This window comes from Gymnoscopelus braueri (genome assembly GCF_963280865.1).
Source record: "Gymnoscopelus braueri genome assembly, chromosome: 8".
Lineage (NCBI taxonomy): Eukaryota > Metazoa > Chordata > Actinopteri > Myctophiformes > Myctophidae > Gymnoscopelus > Gymnoscopelus braueri.
In genome coordinates, this window is record NC_137609.1 from 16,155,281 (window position 1) to 16,179,696 (window position 24,416).

Genomic DNA, 24,416 nt, shown 5'->3' on the forward strand with positions numbered 1-24,416 from the left:
TGTCCAAGGCCGCCTTTCACCAATACAGATTTTTTTTCACGCTTCAGTAAGCACTCACTCACTCTAGCCCACCCTCATAAATGTTTAGGGCAGGCCACTTATATCAGGTTTTGTTAAGACTATAAAATAAGTTGTTATTCATGTTCATAGAATACTACATACAGTACCGTTTATGGATCGGAGACAGACGATCCAAAAATAATTACATTGTCGTATTACAACAACAGTAAATCAGCAAAAATCAAGAGGTGCACACATTTTAGTATGACTATTTACATACACATGTAAAAACATGTGCAAATTATATTGATTTGCTTAAAATGAAGATGTCCTAAACTTCTATAAATCAAAGGTAATTTGACATTCACAGCATTATAATGACAAGGAGATCACAAGTTTGATTTCAAGCAAGAGGCTAAACATTATTGGAAAATGAGAAAATGGGACAGTTGAACAAAAAGGAACTGGCCACTTAATATCAGAAAGAAAAGCCTCAATTCTAGCTTTTCTTCCCCCCCCCCCCAACAATTCAGTCCATTCAGGGAAAGATGAAAGCATATGCTGCTTCCTCCAGGTGCTGGAAAAATAAGATCTATAGCACATTTTATAACGCTAGGAGCCAAAAGGCCAGCCTATAATTTCTTGAGACAAACTGCTGTGGGGCTTTGGCAGCAAGCAAAATTAAGCAGTGGATGAATGATGAAGACACTGAGGGAGAGGATAAAAAAATCAGTGTGACCACATCCAAAGAAGCAAAAGTATTTCCACCACTGGACATAGGAAATTAGGCAAAGGATATTGCCCTTAAAATGGGCTTGGTCAGATGTCAGAGTACAGGGTGAAACTGAGACGATAGACCTCATTTATCTTTCGGTTTGTTGCTCGCATTATGTATGGGTCTAGAGCAGTCATGCTAAAAATTAACTCAGAGTTGACTGTTTAGTCTCCTGGATAGTAAAACTTGCAAGGTTGTTTGAATGAAGACCAATGCAAACATTGCAGCCGCTTAAAATCAAACACCAAAAGATGAAAGAAACAAAGAAACGAAAAAGAATTGCACAGGGCTAGTGATATTTAATTAAACTGTGCAAATGTTTCAGTGAATATCACATTCAAACATGCAGGACACATTCATTTGCAGTTTTGCTAAAACTTTGGAAAATGCCTGTTCAAAGATTATGATAATAATTCAACGGCCAAATCATTCAATTTGAGCACATGGGGATCGTCTAAATAGGCTTTCAAAATTCTTATTGAATTAGAATTTAGTTGTTGTGTACAGAAACAATTGTATCTTTCTTAAGGAAGATAAATACCAAATGCACATATACAGTAGAGCATTGCATTATGCATGAAATGCAATGTTATTAAGCTCATCATTGTTATGCAAATCGTTCATATTATTATATTCAAATAGGTGCCCATATATTCAGCCTTTAGAATCGAATGTTTCATTAATCTAAAGGTTCAAACATGTTTGATTAATCAAACAAACATTAAATCAAACATGTTCACGCTTTATTCACTCGAGTTGAAACATCTTCATACAGTCTTCAAAAACTGAAAACGACACTCTAATCCAAATAGGTCCAACTTGATGAACAAAAAGTTCTTATGTACAAAGGGTTTTTTTCTTATCATGAATGATAAATGAGGCCCACTGACTTATAACAAAATGACTGTGCACTTCTTTGCATCTGGGTTTTCGATATACTGCATGTTCTGAGATCAATGGCACAGAGGGACTCAGGCAAAAGAAAAAAAAAGAGGGGGAAAAAGTAGTGAATTTCAGAGTTCCTATAAATATTTACACCATACATACAGGCACTTGGATATCTTTGGTTGGAGAACTCCAACATTGCAAGGAAACTGCATTCACAGAGCGTCTTGAGCCCCTTATTGTATTTCCAGGCTTTTGCTAGGCAACTGGTATGTATTTTTCTTTCCATTCTGTCCATGTTTACAGTTCAGTTCGGACACGGTGCTGTGATGTCTCTCTCTCTAACCCTCTGACAAGGCCGCCTGAAAGACAAGAGAGACGGGTTCATCACTCAACAAGACAGATGACTGCAGGCGGTACGCCCCAACCAGTGGTGGTAAAAGTACTCACATTTTTTACTTCAATAAAAGTATCAATACTGCCATGTAGAAATACTCTTGTTACAAGTAAAAGTCCAGAATTCTAAATTTACTTTAGTAAAAGTATATACCAAAAGTGATAGTACCCATTATGGGTACTATTACCCATATACCCATGAATACCCTTGAATGTCCCATTTCACAGGTTTCACAGGTGAGCTTGTAGATCGGCTATTTTAGAATAACCAAAGTTTAAACGGGGCTGAAGTGGTTAATGTATATTTTGTAATAATCCAAATCTACAAAGTAACTAGTAACTAAAATGCTCTAATAATTGTAGTGGAGTAAAAAGTACAATATTTGACACCGAGATGTAGTACAGTACTTAAGTAGATGTACTTAGTTACTTTCCACCACTGACACCAACACAAAATGACACCTGAGCCACTCTTTTGCAACAGAGACTGTGATATTGTCTGGGAAAACCTAGCTTAGTGCGCCATCTAGTGGTTAAAATGATGTGTGGCGTTTTTTGTATTTTCTGGTATCTTCCTGGCAGGGACAACAACATTACACTTTGGTAAAGATTTGGGTTCTGCGGTTACTCTTGCCATGATGTACTCCAAATATTGATATCTTCAATAGTTGCTGCATTGATAAAAAAATTATAATCCAAAATGGTCTCCCCATTGAGTTACATTGCACAGTGAAACACCCTTTTAGTTCAAAAACAAAAACACAAACAAAGCGTATTATGCCCAATGTATACAATTACAAAATCTGACGCAGCATTTTTTAGGTACTATTGTCATTTCTTACACAATAACAAACACATTGATCCGAATCGTCTTCCTAATTCAAATAATAAAATTGGAATTGAAAAGCATTGCAGTGTCAGTCAGGTTTTGTAATGTTACACATTGGCAGAATCTGCTTTGTTTGCATTCGTTGAGTGCTAAAAGTACACAAGTGTGTTTCACCAAGCAATGCAAGTCAATGGGAAGACTGTTTTATCATTTTTAATCAGTGGAGCAGTTATTGAAGATATATATATATACATTACACAACCCAAACATTTACCAAAGTGTAATTTTGCACTAACAGAGGTTAAATGAATGCACACAAGTACAAGTTCAAGCCTTCAAACATTGTGAGGGAAAGTAAAAATTGTTAAAATGTAAAAAAATGTTTGCCTATAATGACATGCCCAAAATAGGGATGCCCGGTTGTAAGTGGTTAAACAACACAAGCGCTATTAGATGAGAGTGAAAATGGCCATGAAAGTGGGAACACTGGAGTATTGCAATGACACGTGTGATAAATGAGTCTGATTTAACTTCCGACTGCTTAATGCCTGCAGGCTGTAATGGAGTGGGCCAGAGTCCCCTCACTAGCAGTGACTAGGGTGGTCCATGCTCTGCACTTTGTGAAGGGTACTTAATGCCAATGCCGGTCTTACTTCCCACTTTCAGAATTCTGCTCAGGTTTCCTAAGCAGGTTACTATGGATAAGGTGAGCACTGATTGGACAAGGATGTGTAAAACATAGGCATCAGTATTCCATTCACAATTTACAATTCAGGCATTCAGCAGGCGCTTTCATCACGAACCCTAGTCGACAAACCATAGGTTGCATCATGGTCACGTAGGTAAAGTACAAAGAAAATTATTTCGTTTGATTTGATTAATCAATTTGATTCTCTTGTCTACTCCTTTTTGCCCCCCCCCCCTACCCCCTCCCTTGATGTTGCCCCCTGACTTGTACATCTGCTACTTTCGGGGCGAAACACAAAGTATAAATCAGAGGCTTTAGATGTCTGTCAGCCGTGCCTAGTGCTTTTAGTCCCCCCTCCCCACCCCCCTTCTCCCTTTACTCTCCATTTTTACCACCGGTTGCCAGGCATCTCTGCGGTGGTTTGGCTTTGTGCCGTTATCTTTCACCTTTCCTTTGACTACTCCCCCCGTCTTTTTCTTCTCTCTCAGGTCTCCCGTTGCGAGTCCATATGTGTTTTAGTTGGGGTTTTTTTTGTGGTGGGTTTGATTGTTTGCGCGCGCATTTTGCCGTGGCGCTTCCAGTTCCTAATGCTGCGTTCACACGGGCAGATACAAAGATACATGCTGCCATTCATTTTCAATGGAAGCCAGCGACATGAAGATACAAAGCAACATCCGACGTTTGTAGCTGCTACAAAAGATACAAAGTGAAGTTGAGCTGGGTTCAACTTCCAGACACAAGGATCCGGAGTTATAGGGAATTCCATTTTTCTGTTGTGAGAAGCTCAATAATATAGTGCGGCAAAAGAATACCCACTGTTGACGTCATTCGTTTCACGCTATCAGGCATGCGGAATGTCCGCTCGATAATGGGAAAATCGCCAAGGTTCCCCTCTAACCTATCTTAAAATACACAAGCTCTGTTGGCCCTATTTACAACTACTGGCCTTAAACTATAGTAATTAGTGAGGATTGCATTGAATCAACTAATGGCCTTAAACTATAGTAATTAGTGAGGATTGCATTGCATGAGTGAGTATTTGGCAGGTAATGTATTAACAGCAAGTATGTATTAACGAGCGATGAGCTGAGGATGTGTAGCCATCTGTATTTGGCTGCAATAGAATTTAGTATGTGTCTTAATATCACTGCTGCAGAACAGAACCCATGCAGTGGAACGAATGTGAGAAAAAAAGATAAAATTGTAATAAAATCAAACATTTTTGTAACAAAAAAAAAGACTGATATTGGACTAATGTAAACGTAACCACTTAAACCCTATATACTTTGTTGACCGTAGTCCCCCAGGGGTCTATTCTCAGTCTCCTCCTTTTCCCCCCTCTAGACCAAATCTCTTCACCGAAAATAGCCGACCGACTCGTTGTGAGCTTGTAGATCTGCTGTTTTTGTCAAACGTTTGCCTATTTTCGCCTAACAATAATAACACCTTCCAGTATGTTATATTAGAATATATTGTTAGATGAATTAATAATAACAACAACTTCCAGTATGTTATATTAGATATTGTTAGATGAATAAAGCAATGGTGCAGACATTGTAACATACAGTACATCTTGCTCAATTTGTCTACTTTCATGTATTAATGCACTTTAAAACACAGGTCAATCTCTATGAAAGCCCAAATTCACAAACTATTTTCTTTTGAAAATTGAGCCATCTGTAGCTGGCATCATAGATTGTTGATTCATAATACAATTTCATAATACAATACTTTGTTTGTCGAACAGACAGCTGGTTGGCCAGATTCGGTCAGAAGGCCATAGCTCATCAAGATGGGGATTTAACATGGTTACTCTCGGAACTGGCCTGGGCTGCCTTGCTTTACTGCGGCTGTGATCAAACGTGACAGAGAGCTTGCTGCGCGGTGTCGTATTACACATGTTATTGCAGGTGTTTGCTGTACCTTCTCAGTGCAGAAGTCGGGGCTGGCTTGCCGGACTTTGCCTGGTCGGCCCTTGATGACTGCATAGCAGAACATAGTGATGACCATGACAAACAGGAAGTAGCTGGTATGCATCAGGTGCAAGTTGATGAGCGAGCGGTCATCCTGGTAAAAAAAAGAAGAAGCAAAAGCTACTTTTATCACAAAACAATACTGACCTATTTCTTCCTTTGTAATTAACACTCAACAGTATTTGAAATACAATTGAGTCTTTAAAAAAAGAAAAGTACCACTTGAGACAAAAATAGGGTTAATTATTATGCATTTTAGAAAATCTTAAAGATGAGTAGAGGTAACTGAAAAGCAAATGACAAAAGCTGTCTCAGTGTGCCTCATGGTAGAATCAAATATACGGTAATCATTTGTTGCTGGCTCTGTTAGCAGCCCCCGGACCATGGATCGCCAATAGGTGGGCCGTGGGCCAAATTGTGCAAGAGCCAACTGTGCAGCCCACGCCACTACCCCTGTTATAGCATGTGTTTTGAAAAATGAATAATATAATAAAAACAATAAAATAAATATAAAAAACTAACCAAATGTCAAATCAAGTGGGTGCTGCAATATTTTGACCACATACCACACCGTACACTTCCACCTGACCTGCAATGTAATCACGTCATTTTGGCTCTCTTCTTAGATTAGATCAGTTCCTGGAAAATAATCGGTTTGTCTGTGAAACTACAGCCCTGTCTTCCTCTGCACGTATAGCTGTGTGATGGCAACACTTTAAGCTGCAAAAACATGGGATAATGAGAACGACGTGAAATTAGTCTAACCTGCTACAAGTTCATGGTTCAAGTTCAAGAGCTCTTTGCCAGTCAAAGTGTGTGCAGAACAGAGAGAGAGAGACGGGGGTACATAAAATTCAACAGTCCCACCGTGTGTGTGTGCGTGCGTTTGTGCTTGCGCGTGTGCGTGTGTGCATTTGCGCTTGCGTGTGTGTGTGTGCTTCATTCAGGTCTGTGTGGCGCTTTTTAAATGATGAATGATTGTGATGCAGCCTTTAGCTGTTCATATTCTCCCACCTTCAATGTGAACAATTAAGTGGCCTGTCATTGATGCTTTCTATCTGTCAGGGTGTGTGTGTGTGTGTGTGTGTGTGTGTGTGTGTGTGTGTGTGTGTGTGTGTGTGTGGGGGTGTGTGTGTGTGTGTGTGTGTGTGTGTGTGTGTGTGTGTGTGTGTGTGTGTGTGTGTGTGTGTGTGTGTGTGTGTGTGTGTGTGTGTGTGTGTGTCTGAGGGTCCTCTAAACAACACATGTGGCGGCCATAAATAAGTAGAGAGCCTGCCTAAAAAGTAGAAGGTACCAGGTTCAATTCCCGGACCGGCAATGTGTCGAGGTGTCCCTGAGCAAGACATTTAACCCCTAACTGCTCCCCCACCCCACAAATTTCCCCCATGGAATAAAATAGGTCTAATTAATAATCATTATTATTCCCTTCAGAGGGGCAAATACTACAAATGTTACTGATGCAGATTTTTTCCCCCCACCAAATTAGGTCAAGTTATCTCGGAAGACATGTTAAAATAAACTATACTAAAATAAACTAAATGTCTCTCCCCTCTGTTTTCTGGAGGTCTTTATTGCAAAGAAAAGAAAGAAGGGCGGTTATGGGAAATTGGTTTTCCCATAACTGTTTAGAAAACAATGAGTGAACTTTTGCTATCGTTAAACTGAGACACAGGATGACTCATCTAGAGTCCAGTAAGAACAGAATGATCAAGAAACACAGGAGAAAGGTCAGAGCAGGTCAGATACCAGACCTAATACATACTGTAGAACAAAGGCTAGTCAAAGACCCATAATCAAGAGACTGCTCCACACAGCCAACTAGACAGAGAACATGAGGTGTCCACTCACATCTGGAACGATGACAGTGAGCTTGGGATTGAGTGCGTGGTACACCTTGCCGATGGCTCCTTTGTAACACCAGAAGGGATTGTAGTCCTGGCTGTATCTCGTGTCTGAGTCACGAGCCGTGGTGAACAGCTTGTACCAGGATGTGGCATTGGTGTACGTCTCAGGAACACAGTGGGGCGGCTGCCTGCAAACCACAATACACACATCAGTACCTATAGCCTGATTTGTTCTTTTATACTCATTTGTACCAAAATTGTGTATCAAAGTGATCTACAAGCTCACATCGCATCGTGATGCGACACGTTGTGTGAGCTTTAAGATCTAGCTATTTTGGTACCAATTCTGCTATTTTGCAGCATAGTTTGGAGATTTGCAATTTTCGGACCAACTAGATTGCTATACAGTCCAGTAGTTGTGAGCTTACAGATATCCCATTTTCCGACCAACTCTTCTATTTTCGTACCAACTACAATGCTTTACTGTGTAGAGTATAGTTTTGTGAGCTTGTTGCTCACTAAATTACTATACTATAATTATTACTATACTGCTAAATACAGTTCACACCACACCATTAAAGGAAATTACACCCAAAGTGTGCAACACCTGTAGATTCACAGAACCATCAACAAGGCTTAGGCTAATTTGGGTAAGCATCCAAACGTTGCGTGACTTGTTTCGGATAAACACCATACAGTATAACGGTCACTGTCGGGTGGAAACCTCATAAGTAGCAGATCTACAAGCTAGAAACGCGGTTTTGATGCTTTTGTGTGACGCTGTTGTATGATCAAGTAGGGCGTTAATTTACGAAAAAACACACAAAGTTGGAATATGGAGATAAGAGGTTTCTGCCTGACAGGCGACATCAACGATATCCAAATGAGTGAGGCTTATTCAAAAGGGCCAAAGGGCACTAAAACCTTCCATGTGTTTGAACTGGGGCAGCAGTGGCCGCTTAGGAATCACAAGGTTCCTGGTTGCTCCTTGGCTGCGTGTTTAAAAGTGTCCTTGAGCAAGGCACTGAACCCCTAGAAGCCCAATGAGCAGGTTTCGTGCCTTGTATGGTTGCCTCTGCCATCAGTGCGTGAACTGTGAATGTAACGCACATTGTAAATTGCTCTATATAAATGCAACATTTACCATTTTAACTGCTATTAACCAAAAACCTGAACAGATGGAACAATGATGCACGACATGCATTTAACTAAAATGAATATGCATCAGTTTGTCAAATAAACTTGTATATCTGCTATTTTTTTGTATAAAATAATGGTTAAAGTGGTTCAAATCTAAATTGACAGGTTGTCATGAAATAAACATTTGTTTTACATCAATCTCAAACTTTCTATAAGAACTCTGAGTTTGCTTTTGAACATTTCTAGGGCAGGAGAAGCAATCAGCACTGTTGTAATGTGCACATAAGTGATAGCACCGTTTCTCATTGAAATTAATATTGCCCTGCAACAAATCAAAAGACTTGCAAGCAGTCTATTAAAAAAAGACAATTTATGATGTGCCAGCCTAGTTAATCTGTGGCATACGGATGTGTCCATATCTGGCTGTCTGGCGCACCCAGCTTGGGTCTTGTCTTGTTCCCCACGCTGCTGCTTTTTAACTGTGAAGTTTGTATATCGTTGCTGTCAGGCAGAAACCTCTTATCTCCATATTTTAACTTTTATTTTTTTATTTTCATAAATTAACGCCCTACTTGATCATACTACAGTGTCACACAAAAGTATCAAAAGTAGCAGATCTACAAGCTCGCAACGAGGCACGAAGCGATGCATTTTGAGCTTGTAGATCTGCCAGCAGCCTTTTAAAATTGTGTCCAAAGATGCACTAGAATCCTGTCTAAACATAGTTTAGTATGTTTCATCATTGAGTGAATTATTATACGAGGGCAAAGGTCAAAGTTGCCCCATGAAATGTTTCTAAAATCAGAGGGAAATTACTTCCCAATATTTTGTGCTGAACTTACATTTCTATATTGCCATTGAACTAAACTTTCAGTGGTAATCCATGGTATATGGAGAAAAAAAAGTACTGCAAAATGTGATGCAGAACAAATAAGTGAATGAGAGGATGGCCGTCGTTGCCCCGCAGTTTGGCCTTGTGCCCCTAAAAAAATGGCATACCCTGAGGCCACAGTGGCCTTAATGCCCCAGCTGACTGTATCACTTTCTCCTCTGTCTCTTTCTTGTCAATATGTAGACACCAGTGCCTCTTTCTTGTCATGTAGACACCAGTGTCTTTTGTTGAGATTCTGAATTCTTAACTCCCCTGAGTCCCCATCTTTAAACCAAACCAGTGACTCTGATTGGTGCAAGGCTGAGCATGGATCATATTGTAAATACCATAATGTATTTATTTCACTGCAGATAGTCTACATATTACATTTAAAATCATCCTTAACCCTTAAATTCAATTAATTATTTCAATGGACTAAAATCTTGTTTTATTTGATGGCCTTCCTGCCCTGGCATTTGGAATTTGTGCCCTCAAAAAATGGACAACAGCAAAGGCCAAGTGGCCTTGCCCCTAAAATGACGAACCTCCAGGCCTGGAGGACACCATAACTATAGATAGATGCAGTTAATACATGAATACTTCCTGAATCCATGCATTTTGTAAAAAAGCCTCTTCTAGTTCATGGTCCACATTCTCAAAAATTGCTCAGGTACATAAAGCAAACATCAGCTTTAGGCAAAGCTCACTCACAAATTAAAGGTAGGGTAAGTGATTTTATTTTCATTGCTGTGAAGTGTTTGGCCAGTAACAGGAGTCTGAAGTTACATCTCTACAGCTCTTTAGTAAACGGAAAGTACATTTTCAGGTGGATTGACAATTTACACCAGGAGAAAGTACACATTTTTCAGTTACATTATTAAAGAGCTGGAGAGACAGGGAGACCCTTGTTACTGAACAAACACTCTATAGGTATGATTACTATCAGACTATATAGCTTTTTGTTTTTAACACTTATAATATCACTTACTGCACCTTTAAGCTATTCCTATTTCAGAAGATGCAGTAGTGCCGCAACACATCCATTGCAAGTCATTGGCAGAGCACTTGTAGGTAGTCAGCTACTGTAAATTCCATCAGCTACAAAAGAGTATGCTTGTAAGTTGTGTAAATGGTCTCTCACATCTGATCTCACTGCGTGAGATCAGATGTGAGAGACCATTACTTTTCTCAACTCGATATGGGTTTGTCAAAGTAGCCAGCAATGTATGACAGCTAATCTGACAGCTAATTTAGCAGCAATTTCTAATCTGAAAGCAAAGTATTACTGCACTGCCGCAGGCAAAGTCAATGCACCAAATGGTATGTTGGTTATGCAGATGCTCTTGGAGAAGCATATGGGACATCCTTGAGTTTAAAAAAAGCATTTTAGCAAAGGGACACTGCTGCCAACGCAGATGCAGTGACTGATTGGAAGGGCTAGCTGAATGTGGACTACCACAGCACCACTAATGCCTTCGTTATGCTTGGTTTCACATTGAGTACTACATCAAAAATAGCCAATCAACAAGCTCACAAAGCATCTCACACCGCAAAGCATTGTGAGCTTGTACTGTAGATCTAGTATCTTTTTGATACACAGCACTGGCACGCAAGTATAAGCCTAACACAGAACATTCAGATCAGTAAAGTTCACAGATATGAACTTGTGTGGCCTGATTCACTTCGCACACAGTGGATATTTTTACTTGAACAAAACCCTCTGGTTTCTGAGAATAATCAGGCTGTTTGCCATGTTGCAGATAAAAATAAAATACAAATGAAGAGGATTGGGTTTTTTAGTACTGTTTCTCAAATGAAGTAGAACTGTACTGGGTGGTGTAAATAGTCAATACTACTGTAGGTCATTAGAAGGGAACAGAAGCACAGCCAGGATACAGGCGAAATAAAATGACTTTCAGCTGAAAAATCAAAAGTCCCCTGTGAGTCAGGGAAGCAGTCCAACTCACACTGTGACAGGGAAGATATTGCTTGCCGCTGTGATGGTCATGCAAGTGCTGAACACCACCTGCTCACAGTGGCCGTGCAATACGCAGTCATCAGAACTCCAAGACACTGGTAGGGTGAAAGTGATGTTCATTTCCTCATGAGCACCCCGGCCTGCGGAAAAACACAGAACAAATACAAGCATTGTAGTTTTTCTGCAATTTAAATATTTCCCCTTTATTAGTTATTCCAGACTATTTCCGTCTTAACCCTTTAAGACCTGAGAAGATTCTAGAAAGGTCTTCTAAATCCAAAAAAAAATTTGAAAGAAAAACCCAATTTTTTTTTCCTCGAATTTTCAAAAATAGCAGATCTACAAGTTCATAGCGCGGCACTCGGTGCCGCGCTATGAGCTTGTATATCTGCTATTTTTGAATAGCCTAAAGAAATCTAAAGTGACACAGATGCGTTCCAGGTATCAATGGGTTAATACCATCGAGATGTTCATGCATTTCAGATGTCTTTACTCTTTTGTCATCATTTCTTTACTCTACGAAACCGGTCTTTCGTAACATGGGCTGGCCCTGGGTGGCCACTGTTCAAATATAAAATAATCCTGTGGCTATTCAGATCTATTTGACCTTTAGTCAAAGAAAGTATGTCACTCTAGCACACCAGCATGATACAGTTTCACTGCCATCAGAATGTGACACATGTAAAGCGAATAACTTTACAACCCCCCATCATCTTAATGAGTTGTGCTTTGAAATAACACTTTACTTTTTAGGAAACCTATAGGCTACACAAAACCAGGCCTTGTTTATGCCCTTTGGGTTGTTTAGAAATGATCAGATTTTATTAGATGAGGCATGTCCAGGGCACATCACATAACTTAGCTAGCCAGAATCTAGCCAAATGGTTCAAGATGGACAGCCACAGGGCTATTTCCTCCAAAATAATAGTTTCCCTTCTTCCAAAAACTGTATGACACATCCACCAGGCACCAGTACACAAACACTGAATTTGACATTTTTCACCGCCCACTTGTAGTCTCTCCAAAGCACTTCTCTAGCTACTTGTCTGTCTCCTTTGACAAAAATAGAAAATATTTTTAAACACCACAAAAGACACATTTTAACCATATCGGGTGGTCGATAAGAGTAACGTTTAGTCCTTAGAGGGATGAAAAAAGTGCCAAAGCACTACATCCTTAAAATCCATCCACCGACCGGGAGCCCAGGCTGTACTTCCATGTGACATCAAACACTAGTAGACACATACTGTTCTCTTGTTATAAGAGACAAAGTTCAAAAACACTGACCAAAGTTTCCAAGGGTATAGGAGTAACATACTGTATAAAATGCTGAACTTCAACTGTATCCCCTTTTAGGGTGCTTTGCTCTGCATTTTGGAACCTACAGGATTATAGGAGGACACACACGGAACCAGCCAAAATGACACAATGCTGCCTCTGTTTGCTGACCGTGTTCAGTTCAAGTCATCATGCAAAGAGGTAACTTGAAACCCATTAATAAAAGGACACACTCCTGTAAAAGGACTGAATTACCTCTATACAAAAGGGGGGGAAACGTAGGTATAGATCATTTACAGAGAGGCATGATGATGGATGATGTTAATTCATCGCTTGATGGAGGCTGTAACTTCATGAATATTCTAACACTCAATAATGCTTAGATCTATTAAAGCCAGCCAATCACAATTATAGTTGGAATTAATAGAGGACACTCCATTTCTTTTTCCAACGCCAGTGAAAGCTGAAATGTATCAAGTGAAAACTGCAGTGTAGAGTAGGCCAGTCACAATTATTACACATCGTCTAATCGCTATTATTTGAGATAATCGCAATTATTTTTGTATAATTTCTTTGTATATTTAAGTATTTTTTTGTATTATGAAGCCTTAAAGTAATACTAGGTAACTTTTTCAACAAAACTAAAGTTAAATTGTATATATTTTGTGAGTGGCAAATGTTTCACAACACCCACTCCATGAATTTCACCCCCGAAAGCCTTTTCTATTATAATTTCTATTGAAAATGTGTCTCGGTGAGCCTTTCCCGCGAAAATGACGTCATCCGGCCGGAAAACGGAAAAGGAAATGCACCGGTTTCCTGTTTGGCCAGGAACTACCACACCGGTTTCCTGTTTGGCCAGGAACTACCGCGCTAATAACAAAAAGGAATCTCACGCTGTTTTTAAGAGATTGTAGCATTTGAAGATCGAAAAACAACAGAAAAAGAAAACACAGCTCACGGTAACTAAAGCTCCACTGGCTAAGAGAAACGATCCACAGATAGTATAAAACAATTAAAAGAACGCTTTTTGAAACGCTTCCGTCTTCCGGTGAAAACAAATGGAATTCTGGGTAACGCAGGAATAAATGAATGAATCGTCAACTTAACTTTGTAATCGGGACAGCCCTGGTGTAGAGGACAACTTACCAGTGAGACCAACCTGCTGCCCCAGCACGGTGGCATAAAGATGGGTGATGTTGCGGGAGTATCCCCCGAACGGGCGCTGGGGATCTAGCGTGAGGGTGATGGGGACTGAGATATTGATGGGACCAGAGTCCTCGAGCAAGAGGGTGGCCTGGGTGCTGGAACGTGCCTGGCCGCTGGTCACCACCGTGCTCTCTGATGTGGTGGACTCGTTAAGGTTGTGCTTGAGCGTCTCGTTCTCGGACACACAAAGGTCTAGCTCGTTGAAGCGCAGCAGAAAGGTGTTCCAGTCCTGAGGGTGTGTAAGCGTGAGTGCACGTGGACGGAGGGAAGAATGGACTGCGATTAACAATCGGATACTGTGTGGCTCTGTAATTTATTACATTAGCAGTGGTTTCGAATGATAGCAGACGGCACTGAACATCCTGGAAGCAAATTATAGGAGACAAACAAGCTATCCGAAATAAGAGTGCACATAATGCATAAAACAACAGCACAGGCCCCACTAATCTACTACACTACACTGTTATTAACCCATTAAGACTGGCTATTTCTTTGGCAATAGAAAAATAGTGCCGCGCTATGAGCTTGTAGATATGCTATATTTGTATTTTCTTATCGTGGAAATGTGTGCAAATCTTTAGTTTGAATATATATGAGTTACAAATGTTCGCTTTACAAAAAAAAAATGTTTTTGTGATTTTTCCAAAAATAGCCAAAGAAATAAAAAAAATGACAGATGCGTTCCCGGTCTTAATGGGTTAAAGATATACAATGGAAGTTTGAACAATACAGCAGTTAATACTAAATAATAATTTAATCCAATTTAGGTTGGATTATTTGGGTTGCTGAAAACAGCAATGTAACTTGCACTTGCTTCTTTTAATTTACTGATTGGGGGTTTGAAACAATGGCTGCAATGTTGTCCAAATTAAATCTTCTATTAATAAACAAACACATTTGTCCAAAGAACTGTTCTTTGCAAGGTGATTACTAAAGCATAATCCTATAAATGTTCATTCAATTTCAAATCTACAGTTTGGCAAAAAAGACTAAAATAAAACACAGGTATCTCCCCTACCTCCGTCAACTCTGGAGACTTGATCTCCTTAATCTTGAAGAAATAACCGATGGTCAAGAAGGCGATGGCCACGGCGCTGACACTGACCATAAAGATGACCAGCGGTGGACGGCTGTGGATGCAACTCCTCAGGTGCTCAAAAGGATTCAACAGGTAAACCTGTAAACCAGATCAGATTAGTTCAGCCTCATCCACAAAGGGATTTTACAGTATGGGCAAAAGAACATGGTCAGCTAATAATGACAATGACATGCAAGATTTACAGAACAGAACTGAAGGATGGACAGCCATTGTCAAGGGGCAAGGACAAGTAAGATTTCTAACATGTACATTCTTTGACTGTCGACAAGAGAAGCTTTCAAGTCTCAAGATGTGAGGCTCTGTTATAACAACAATAACATTATTTATTATAAAGCGCCATCTTTCAAAATTACAAATAAAAAGTGTTTTACAACAATATACAAATTTGAAAGGCTGCAGACAGTCAAGATGGGGGAAGCAAAAAATACAAATACCACAAAAAGATTTAAGCACTGAATAAAGGAATCAAATACAACAACATAAAATAAAAATGTCAACCCATTAAAACCGGTAAAGCATTTGTGTCAGTTTAGATTTTAGCTTTGGCTATTCAAAAACAGCAGATCATTTACAAGCTCGCAGCAGCTGCGAGCTTGTACACGTGCCATTTTTGAACATTTTAAAAAAAGATTTAAAGTGTGAAAACTACTGATTTAGAAGGCATTTGTAGAATCGGCCTCAGGTCTTAATGCAATGCTTGTGATGGTAACACTAACTTAGGCCTATCCATCCTACCCTCTGCTGTCAACATGACCCTGATGGAGAGCCAGGTAACTGTCAGCTGTGTTCATAGTATCACATTGTGTCGAGCTGTCAGTTAGCTGACTGGTAGTTTGACATTGTGTTGAGCTGTCAGTTGTCCGTTATCAACACAACGTGTAGTTTGATCATAGCATCACATTGTGTAGTTTGATCACACCATCACATTGTGTAGTTTGATCACAGCATCATATTGTGTAGTTTGATCACAGCATCACATTGTGTAGTTTGATCACAGCATCACATTGTGTCGTCTCCTCCAGTTTTAATCAGAGCACAATCCCACTTTAACCAGCTAACTAAAGTTGGCAGCAGGGCAGCTTCTTTGGCCCTTTATTATTTACCACAGTGACATTAACGTCACCAGGCTATAAAGACTGTCTTGAAGACAGACAGTATAGTTACATGTAGGCTACATCACAGATATTTACACTGGTGTCAGAAGTGAGATCGCTACACTATCATCATCACAAAAAGCATCGGTTCTCACCATGTTGGTCTTTCTGCGCACACGACGGACGCTAGCCAGCCTGCAGGTTGAGACGGGGTGTAATAATTATGTGTGTATGTGAGGCTAGCAGGCTAGCCTTGCTGCTAGCTTGCTGCTGCCTGTCTCTTCCCTCAAGCTTTTAGTCGCTCCTGCTGCAGCGATATGAAGCAGGACAGTCACACAGCAAAGGTCGGGTGTTGGTGATGATGGGGACAGACAGGCTCTCTCCACGGTCGCTCTTTCCCATCCTTTTCGCGTTATGACAGCGTTCTTACTGCGCTAACTAAGCCAGATGTGTTATTATTGCTGTGTGGATGCAGTGAGTTGAGGTCTGCATAACGCAATGATCTAGCTTGGTCCAGAGTTGCCAGATATAGCGAGAGAAACAAGCAACTAGGTCTATGAAAACAAGCCCAAAAGAAGCAACTATTGGCCACATGATCGGCAATTTGAAAATAGCAGATCTAACAAGCTCACAACGCCTCGCACCGCGACGTGTTGTGAGCTTGTAGATCTGCATCTACTATTATCAGAAAAATGTGGAAGAAAATGTGAAAAATGTGGAATATTTTTTAAACATGATTCTCTAACAACACAAATCGTGTATGAGGGTCCCCTAGAACAAAATGATGGGGGTCCGAGGCGAGGACAAATACATATTAATTTGGGGGTCCTTGACATTAACATGTTTGAGAACATTGGCTTCAAACATTACAAAAATAAAATAAAACCAAAACATTGGAAGCAAGCCTAAATAAGCAAAGTCACACTATAGAAACAAGCCTAAAAAACTGCAACGCGCAAATACCAGTTTTTACAAGCGACAAGCCAAAAATCGCTTATAATAAGCGGACCTGGCAACACTGATCTTGGTCCTATACTCACCTCTCCCTGCCGACATCCCCCGTTCATACTCACCAAGGATAGGTCACAAACATCACTAATAATCAGTGGTGGAAAAAGTACTCACATTTGTTTTGTACTTTTTACATTTGTACTTTATGAGGAAAATAAATATGAAAATATTTGAGTACTTTTTACACCACTGGTCATTTGGGACACACTTGCAAAAGGGCTCAATCTGGCCAGTTCAGCTTGTTTTATGACGTTGCTGGCCTGTCCTTGGTATCTTTGTTCTAGGTTGCCCGCATTGCCGTAGCCGTATACGCCCCAACCTCCCTGTGATACAGTAGGTATTCACCACATGTACGCCATCGCCATGGTGTACGCAATGTACGTAGGAAACCTTTTTTTCTTTTCCTTTTTTTCCTCTAATGAACGTAGGATACCAGAGTACCACAGCGTTGTGTTTACAACGTATTACATAATACAACCACGTGACTGGCAGAGGCAGATGAGAATGATCTTGAAATATGCGCCTTTTTTTATTTTGAGTTCAACTTCATAAATGTTTTCATGGAACTATATCTCTCTGCCTGCTGTTGCCTGCATTTGGGTTCAAGACCCAGAGTCAAACCCTGTAAAAATGCATTTATCCACTGGCAGTGTATAGCCTATCATGTCGGTCAGAAACCTTGTATATTTATTTGTTATGTTTACATTTTTACTTTATAAGTATATTGTTATGCAAATACATTTGTACTTTTGAGTACAGGCCTTTTACTTCACTGAAACAGTATTTCTATATTGTGGTATTGCTACTTTTACTTATTGAAAAATAGAGCACTCGTTCCACCTATATGAACTTGTTTATACAATTACATGCTTGTTGTATTATTAGTATTAATAGTTCAAACAGAACTTTTTTGGGGGTTTGTTTTTAAGTAGTTGAACTTGTCCTAATGCCATGATAGAAAGAACATAAAATCTAGTTTGCTGAACTGGGTTACATGTACATCTGTGGCCATGAGATCTGTCCCCTGGTTGGTACAGTTAAACCAAAGGTCCAGTCCACTGTACCACTGTCCTCTCCACTGCACTGAGGTCACAGAACTGAATGGAATTCATTCATCATTCAATTTGACACGGCTGCTGGCATTTCTCTCACTTAATATGTAGGAACTTAATCTTGTTTCCTGAAATAACACACAGTGAATAATTCCATGAACACTTCCAAACAGAAAAGTGCTTTTATAATCTGATTGTATTAATCATACGTTAAACTCACCAACATTACAGCTGTACAGAAAGCTTGGTTTATCCTCTTTGTATCTGTCAAATACTGGTTCCTTTAGGGGGGTCTAAATTGACCCTTACAAGTCTGTAAGTTAACTCTGACAGTGTTCAAATGGAACCAAATGGACCCTAACGGGTCCATTTGGCTCCATTCGTATACTGTCAGAGTTATAGAGTAACAGAGTTACATTAAAGGGATATTTCACTTTTAAAAGAAATTGGGTCATCTTATCGTCTACTCAGGCTTTTGGGAGCACCCCGGACAGTTTTTAAGTTGCTTGATTCAGTACTTAGATATTTGATATTCATTTTGCCAGACACGCCCCCTTCCTATACAAACCCATTGTAACTTCAAACTAAATTTTTAACATGTTAGATTCATTAGAAACAACCGTCCTTGGTTCTGGTGACTGACATTGTCCTTCTAATACGTGAGGAGACTGTGTTTTTTGTATTACTTTTTTCATTTATTTTTTATATATTTTTTGGAAAATGAAAAGAATTAAATACATTCAAATAAAATAAATGAAAAAAGCAATAAAAAAAACACGGCCCCCTCTAGGAGGGCAGGATGAGTCACCAGAACCAAGGACAGTGTTTTTGAAGTTTGAAGTTATAATGGGTTTGTATAGGAAGGGGGTGTGTCTGATAAAATGAATATCAAATATCTAGATACTGAATCAAGCAACTTAAAAAACTGTCTGGGGGGCTCACATAAGCCTGAGTAGACGATAAAATGACCCAATTTTTTAAAAAGTGAAATATCCCTTTAAGGGGAGACCTGTCAAAACCTGTTTACTGTTCATATTTCTTGTTTTTCTTTTTCCTAAACTGTTTTTATGATGTTCTGCATAGTAGAGTATATCTGTCTGTCATTTAATGTCACTATGAATTGAGTACAAAGAACCCCAATGGAAACAAGCCAATGGTTTTCTTGTTTTTAAAAAAAAATCCTATTAGCTGACCTATCTATCGATCTATTGAACTGTACCTTCATGTGCTTTTTTTCTACAAACTTCTAATAAAGTTCAATCAATAAAGTATTCAATTACATTTTAAAGCTTGAGAACTACTGCTTTAGAATGATAGCACGCTACCACCCACTAGGTGGCAGTACAGTCCCACGGTTTGCCACCCGACCTGAACCCAGGAAGTAGAACCTAACGGTCAGACAGAGTACTTCCCGTGTCAGCATTGTTGCTGCTGTGGCTGTTTGAGAAACAATGAGGATGCCTGTGTGATCATTTAGCACGAACACATTTCCCCAGGTACAGTAAACATGCATTGGAAATAAATACATTTTTAGTTACTATTGATCCAGACCTCTTGATTTGCAATCAGTTATCCTGGAGGAAGCCCTTTGTCTCACAATGAGATGTGTGTGTGTGTGTGGCTAATTAGCATAGGGCTAACACACTTGACACGTATAAAGCCTGACAGTGGTGGAAAAAGTACTCACATTTTTTACTTATGTAAAAGTATCAATACTGCAATGAAGGAATATTCTGTTATAAGTCAAAGTCTGGAATTTCAAAATTTACTTGAGTAAAATTACAAAAGTATTGGTATCTATTCTAAATGTACCAAAAGTAAAAGTACTCCATTATGCAGAAGGTCCCATCTCACAAGTTTTCAAATAAAATGTATAAATAAAAATCCTTTGAAAATAGCGGCTCTACAAGCTTGTAGATCTGCTATATTGAAATGGTTGAAATGTAGATAGGGCTGAAGTGGTTAATTTATGTTTTGTAATCAAAATCTACAAGCTTGTTAAATCTACAACTAAAGTTTTCAAATAATTGTAGGGGAGTAAAAGTACAATATTTGCCTCTGATATGTAGTGGAGTAGAAGTAAGTACTTGGAGTAATTACTGAACATTGGAAATACTCCAGTAAAGTAAAAAATACCTCAAAATTGCTCTTAAGTAAATGTATACAGTATTTGAGTAAATTATGTACTTATGTAGTTACTTTACACCACTGAAGCCTAAGTTAAATCAGACTTTAATCATATACAAGCAGTTTCGGAAATATGCCAAGTATTGGGTGTCCACCAGAGAAATAAAAGTACTTTTATCTCAATGGTTTCTCCTGTTTTTCTATTGTATTGACCAAATCCATTGAATTTACCATTGTCCAGTCTCATCATAAAGATCTGAAAAACCTTTTTCTATTTAATGGTTTTAATTAAGTTATGATTAATGTGGAACTATCTCTTCCCTGATCATATTATCTGATGCGTTTCCTGTGTGTGTGTGTGTGTGTGTGTGTGTGTGTGTGTGTGTGTGTGTGCGCGCGCATATGCTGTGTATTGTGTGTGTAATTATATTGCTTTAATGTCATTACATTTAATATCGTATATTTTCCAACCATTGTATCTCATTTATTTCCTAGACCACATTGATCTTCATGTCACTGAATGCAGCGATCCATCCTATTCGTCACTAACAAGGCTGCGTGCATAGGCCTACAACCTCTTGAGCAAACTGTGAGGCGCCGACTCCTTCAGAAACTGTGTAGAACTCATTCCGTCTCCTCACACTTGCCGCCTCCACCTCGGTTTAGAGGTATTTGTAATTTCACCTCCATACGCCAAAAGCCCAGTCTTCTCCACGCCACTCTTCTCAGGCTCTCCTGGCATCATCGGCCTTTCACAACAAGCCAGAGAGATAACATGGCAGACCAGAGGTTCATCGTGGAATACGCCAAGCGTGGCACGGCGGGGTGCAAGAAATGCAAGGACAAGATCCAGAAGGAAGTGGTGCGCATAGCGAAGGTTGTGCCGAACCCTTTCAGTGAGTCTGCGGGGGAGATGAAAGAGTGGTATCACGTCAAGTGCATCTTTGAGAAGTTCGATAAGGCGAGAGCGACCACAAAGAAGATTGAGGACATCACCGATTTGGAGGGCTGGGAGGAGCTGGAGGACCAGGACAAGGAGCTCATCAATAAACTTTGTTCAGGTAGGGCTGGCTGTAACGATTTATGACCATTTTACCTGACCATTTATTATTGTCACTCAAATATTTGTGATCAACGATTTAGTTGTGTTTCTGTCGTTGAACACTGGAATATGAATACAAATAACCTTTCCTGTTTGGATTTTAGAATTTGAAATTGCACAGGGCAGATGTGACAAATGACCTAAATATTCAAAGAAATGACAGACATATTTAAAAACGCTATTCTTAAAAAAAAACAAAAAAACATTAATAGTGGAAATAGCCGATCTACAAGCTCACAACGCGTCGCATCGCGATGTGTTGTGAGCTTGTAGATCTGCTATTTCCACTATTTTAAAATATATGAACATTTTTCAACATGGAAATGATTATGACGATTTTGCTAAATAATTACGATTATGTCAAATAATTGCGATTAGGTGATTATGTAATAATTGTGACAGGCCTAGTTTCAGGTACAAAACACATGAATATACAACAAATAAACATTTTTATTTTCTTTGCAATGATCCCTCAAATGTGGTTATCAAACATCCTGACAAACATGTCAGGATATTTTGCAGTTTAACATTTAACATAACTTTAATTTCCAAAGTGATGTCTGCACACTGAAACAAACAAACTTCACTAGGAATTAAAAAATGATTTAAAACACACACACACACACACACATGACGCATAGAACAATTTCTAAATTATCTTACCCCAAGTATCTTCTACTGCATTATGTTCTGTAAAAATAGGTTTTCCTATCGGTGCATAATGCCAGTATTGGCTGCTGAAATCTGCTGACCTATGATATCTAGAGCTTGGGCTCTAGCTTGAAATAATAAGCAGTATAGAATATTTAGCACAGGACTTGTAACTAAAGGAGATCATTGCAACTTTAAATGCAACATAAATGTGTTTTAAAAAAAACCCATTATTTTGGCTATGTGTATCCAGGACGAAACCTCTTGCTCGCTGAGAGATGTCAAACAAAATGCCACGCTCCTCCATGCAGGCTGAGTAAAAACCAGATAATTTATGGGGAGGAATAAAAATGTGTGTGCAAAATTTTGCATGCATAATAGTTGGATTTGGATCTGCACTACAACAATATATGCAACCTCAACATGCGCTCAGTAGAGCTCAGACTTCTGCCAAAGTGGCAGTGTTTCTTTTGGTCAGTATAACTTCATGATGCATTAGCCTACATGAGGTAATGACACTCACAGTGCCCTCTGGAGGTTGATAATGAAAGACCAGTTAATCACATCTTCCTGGGCCCATGATGAAACTCAAAAAGTATTGTGGTGTTGTAATGTGTTCATATGTTCAGGAGTTGTGTGCATTTTTGTGAAAGACCACGCCCACTGCCACACCACTTTTGGACAACCGGCGTGAAAATCCCAGGCCAGATTTTTTTTGTAAATCCGTTCATAACTGCTTGAGATATTCTGCTAATAGACAGACAGACAGAGGTGAAAGAATTACCTTCTTGGCTTCTTCAGAACAATAAACAAACAGTGGTCATTACATAAACATTTTTGACTCATAAGTGAGCACATCTGTTTTACAACCTCCATCGTCTTAGCCTCCTCGGATAAGAAACATTCTGGTTTAGATAACATGGGGGTAAAGAGTGCGGTTGTGTTACCAACTCTGCTTACTGCTTAGGGTAGTCTCAGGAAATAGAAAGAATATTAAATGTTTATGTAATGATTTTTTTTGTTGGGGTTTTGAAAATACCTGCAAACCACAACCTATTTTTCAAATAATTGTCACTTTCAACTAGCAAGCTCACAAAACACTAATCTATCATAGCAACATAGTTTTTATTATTATTTTTTAGTCCAGCTAAGATTAGGAAAAAAAGGATACTGAAAATCTTTTACTCCATAATACCTTACTAAATTGAGAATGTGGTCTTTTTCTTCATGTCGGTATAGACCTGATGGCCAAAGCCAAGTCAAGTCCAAGTCCAAAGAAGAAGGTAAACACCAGTGGTCTAATGTCTCCCCCTGCTGACCCTTCCACCAATGCTCCACGCAAGTTCTCCGGCTTCACTGGTAAGACTTTGACATCCATCCTATAGTTTGTCATACAGTCAGCCTTTATGGCTGGCCAATTAACCGAAAATATATCGAAACCGGTATTGAGAACACTTTTTTTTTTGGTTATATATCAACAAATCAACACGGAAATAATTGAATATCATTGCTGTCGGGCAGAAACCTTGTATCCACATTTCAACTTAATTTTTTCCATAAATGAATGCCCTACTGGGCCTACTTCATCATACAAGAGTGTCACACAAAAGTAGTGAAGATAGCGATCTACAAGCTCGAGCTATTTTCACTATTTAAAACATATTTTTTAATAATAATAAAAAATAACTTTAAAAAATAATAATTTACTGAATTGATTAGTCTGATTAACCACTTAAACTATAAACACGACGCATCGTGAGCTTATAGATCTGCTATTTTCATAATTGTAACTGAGGCAAAAGTTTGGAAATATTGATTTGAAGTAGCCCAGCCCTACTTCATCATATTCCCTTGTCTCCATCTTCAGCTACCAAGGCTGGCAGCTCCAGCAGTCCGTCTCCCTCCTCCTCTCCAGCCACAGCCATGCAGGGCAGCAGCCTGTCAGCCCAGCTGTGTGATGCCAGCCACAAGGACAGCCTGCTGCGAGAGTTCCGCAAGCTGTGTGCCATGGTGGCCGAAGAGAACAGTTACAACACTAAGACACAGATCATCCAGCACTTCCTAAAGAAAGGCTCTGCAGGAGGTGAGTGTTTTGGAGTCTGAAGAGAAGAGCGGTGGAAGATCGATTGACTTTGCTTGACTTGGTGTCTTGGTTTAGTGCTCACACAGAGCCACACAATCACCTGACCTGATTAGGGTGCAACAGTGAAGGGATTTAATTGATTACTTTTTAAATATAAGAATTGATTAATAATCATTCCCTATTTTGGGCCTGTCATTTCAAGTGAAACGCAATGCGACACGTTGTGAGCTTGTAGATCAGCTATTTTAACACATTTTCAAGTTGTAGATTGGCTACTTTTGCATGACAATGTTGTGTGACAAAGTATAAAACAGGGCTTAAGTAGTTCATA

General features: G+C 39.4%; 2 protein-coding genes across 3 annotated transcripts in view; one reads left to right on the forward strand and one right to left on the reverse strand.

Annotated features, from left to right (window-relative positions):
• Window positions 1-517: 517 nt before the first annotated feature.
• tmem248 (transmembrane protein 248) lies at window positions 518-16,561 on the reverse strand. Its single transcript, XM_080436352.1, has 7 exons — window positions 16,215-16,561; window positions 14,885-15,043; window positions 13,807-14,095; window positions 11,369-11,519; window positions 7,395-7,578; window positions 5,497-5,640; window positions 518-2,022 (listed from the first exon to the last, which is right to left on the reverse strand). The coding sequence occupies exons 1-7, from the start codon at window positions 16,215-16,217 to the stop codon at window positions 2,002-2,004; spliced, it is 951 nt and encodes a 316-aa protein (XP_080292478.1). The 5' UTR covers window positions 16,218-16,561; the 3' UTR covers window positions 518-2,001.
• A 2,964-nt stretch (window positions 16,562-19,525) lies between these two features.
• lig3 (ligase III, DNA, ATP-dependent) overlaps window positions 19,526-24,416 on the forward strand; it is a 23,082-nt gene continuing 18,191 nt past the window's right edge. The window contains exons 1-4 of one of the 2 annotated variants that reach the window (XM_080434889.1): window positions 19,526-19,618; window positions 20,745-21,310; window positions 23,242-23,361; window positions 23,870-24,085. In XM_080434889.1, the coding sequence (XP_080291015.1) occupies window positions 20,770-21,310; window positions 23,242-23,361; window positions 23,870-24,085 (877 nt within the window). In that variant the 5' untranslated portion in view covers window positions 19,526-19,618; window positions 20,745-20,769. Of the gene's footprint in view, window positions 19,624-20,744; window positions 21,311-23,241; window positions 23,362-23,869; window positions 24,086-24,416 lie in introns of both variants that reach the window. The other variant, XM_080434890.1, reaches the window with a different exon arrangement.

Coding starts and splice junctions, on each gene's coding strand:
- tmem248 (XM_080436352.1), bottom strand. Junction 14,096..14,884: donor AGTCTCCAGAGTTGACGGAG/GTAGGGGAGATA, acceptor ACACACCCTCAG/GACTGGAACACCTTTCTGCT. Junction 7,579..11,368: donor AATATCTTCCCTGTCACAGT/GTGAGTTGGACT, acceptor TGTGGTTTGCAG/GCAGCCGCCCCACTGTGTTC.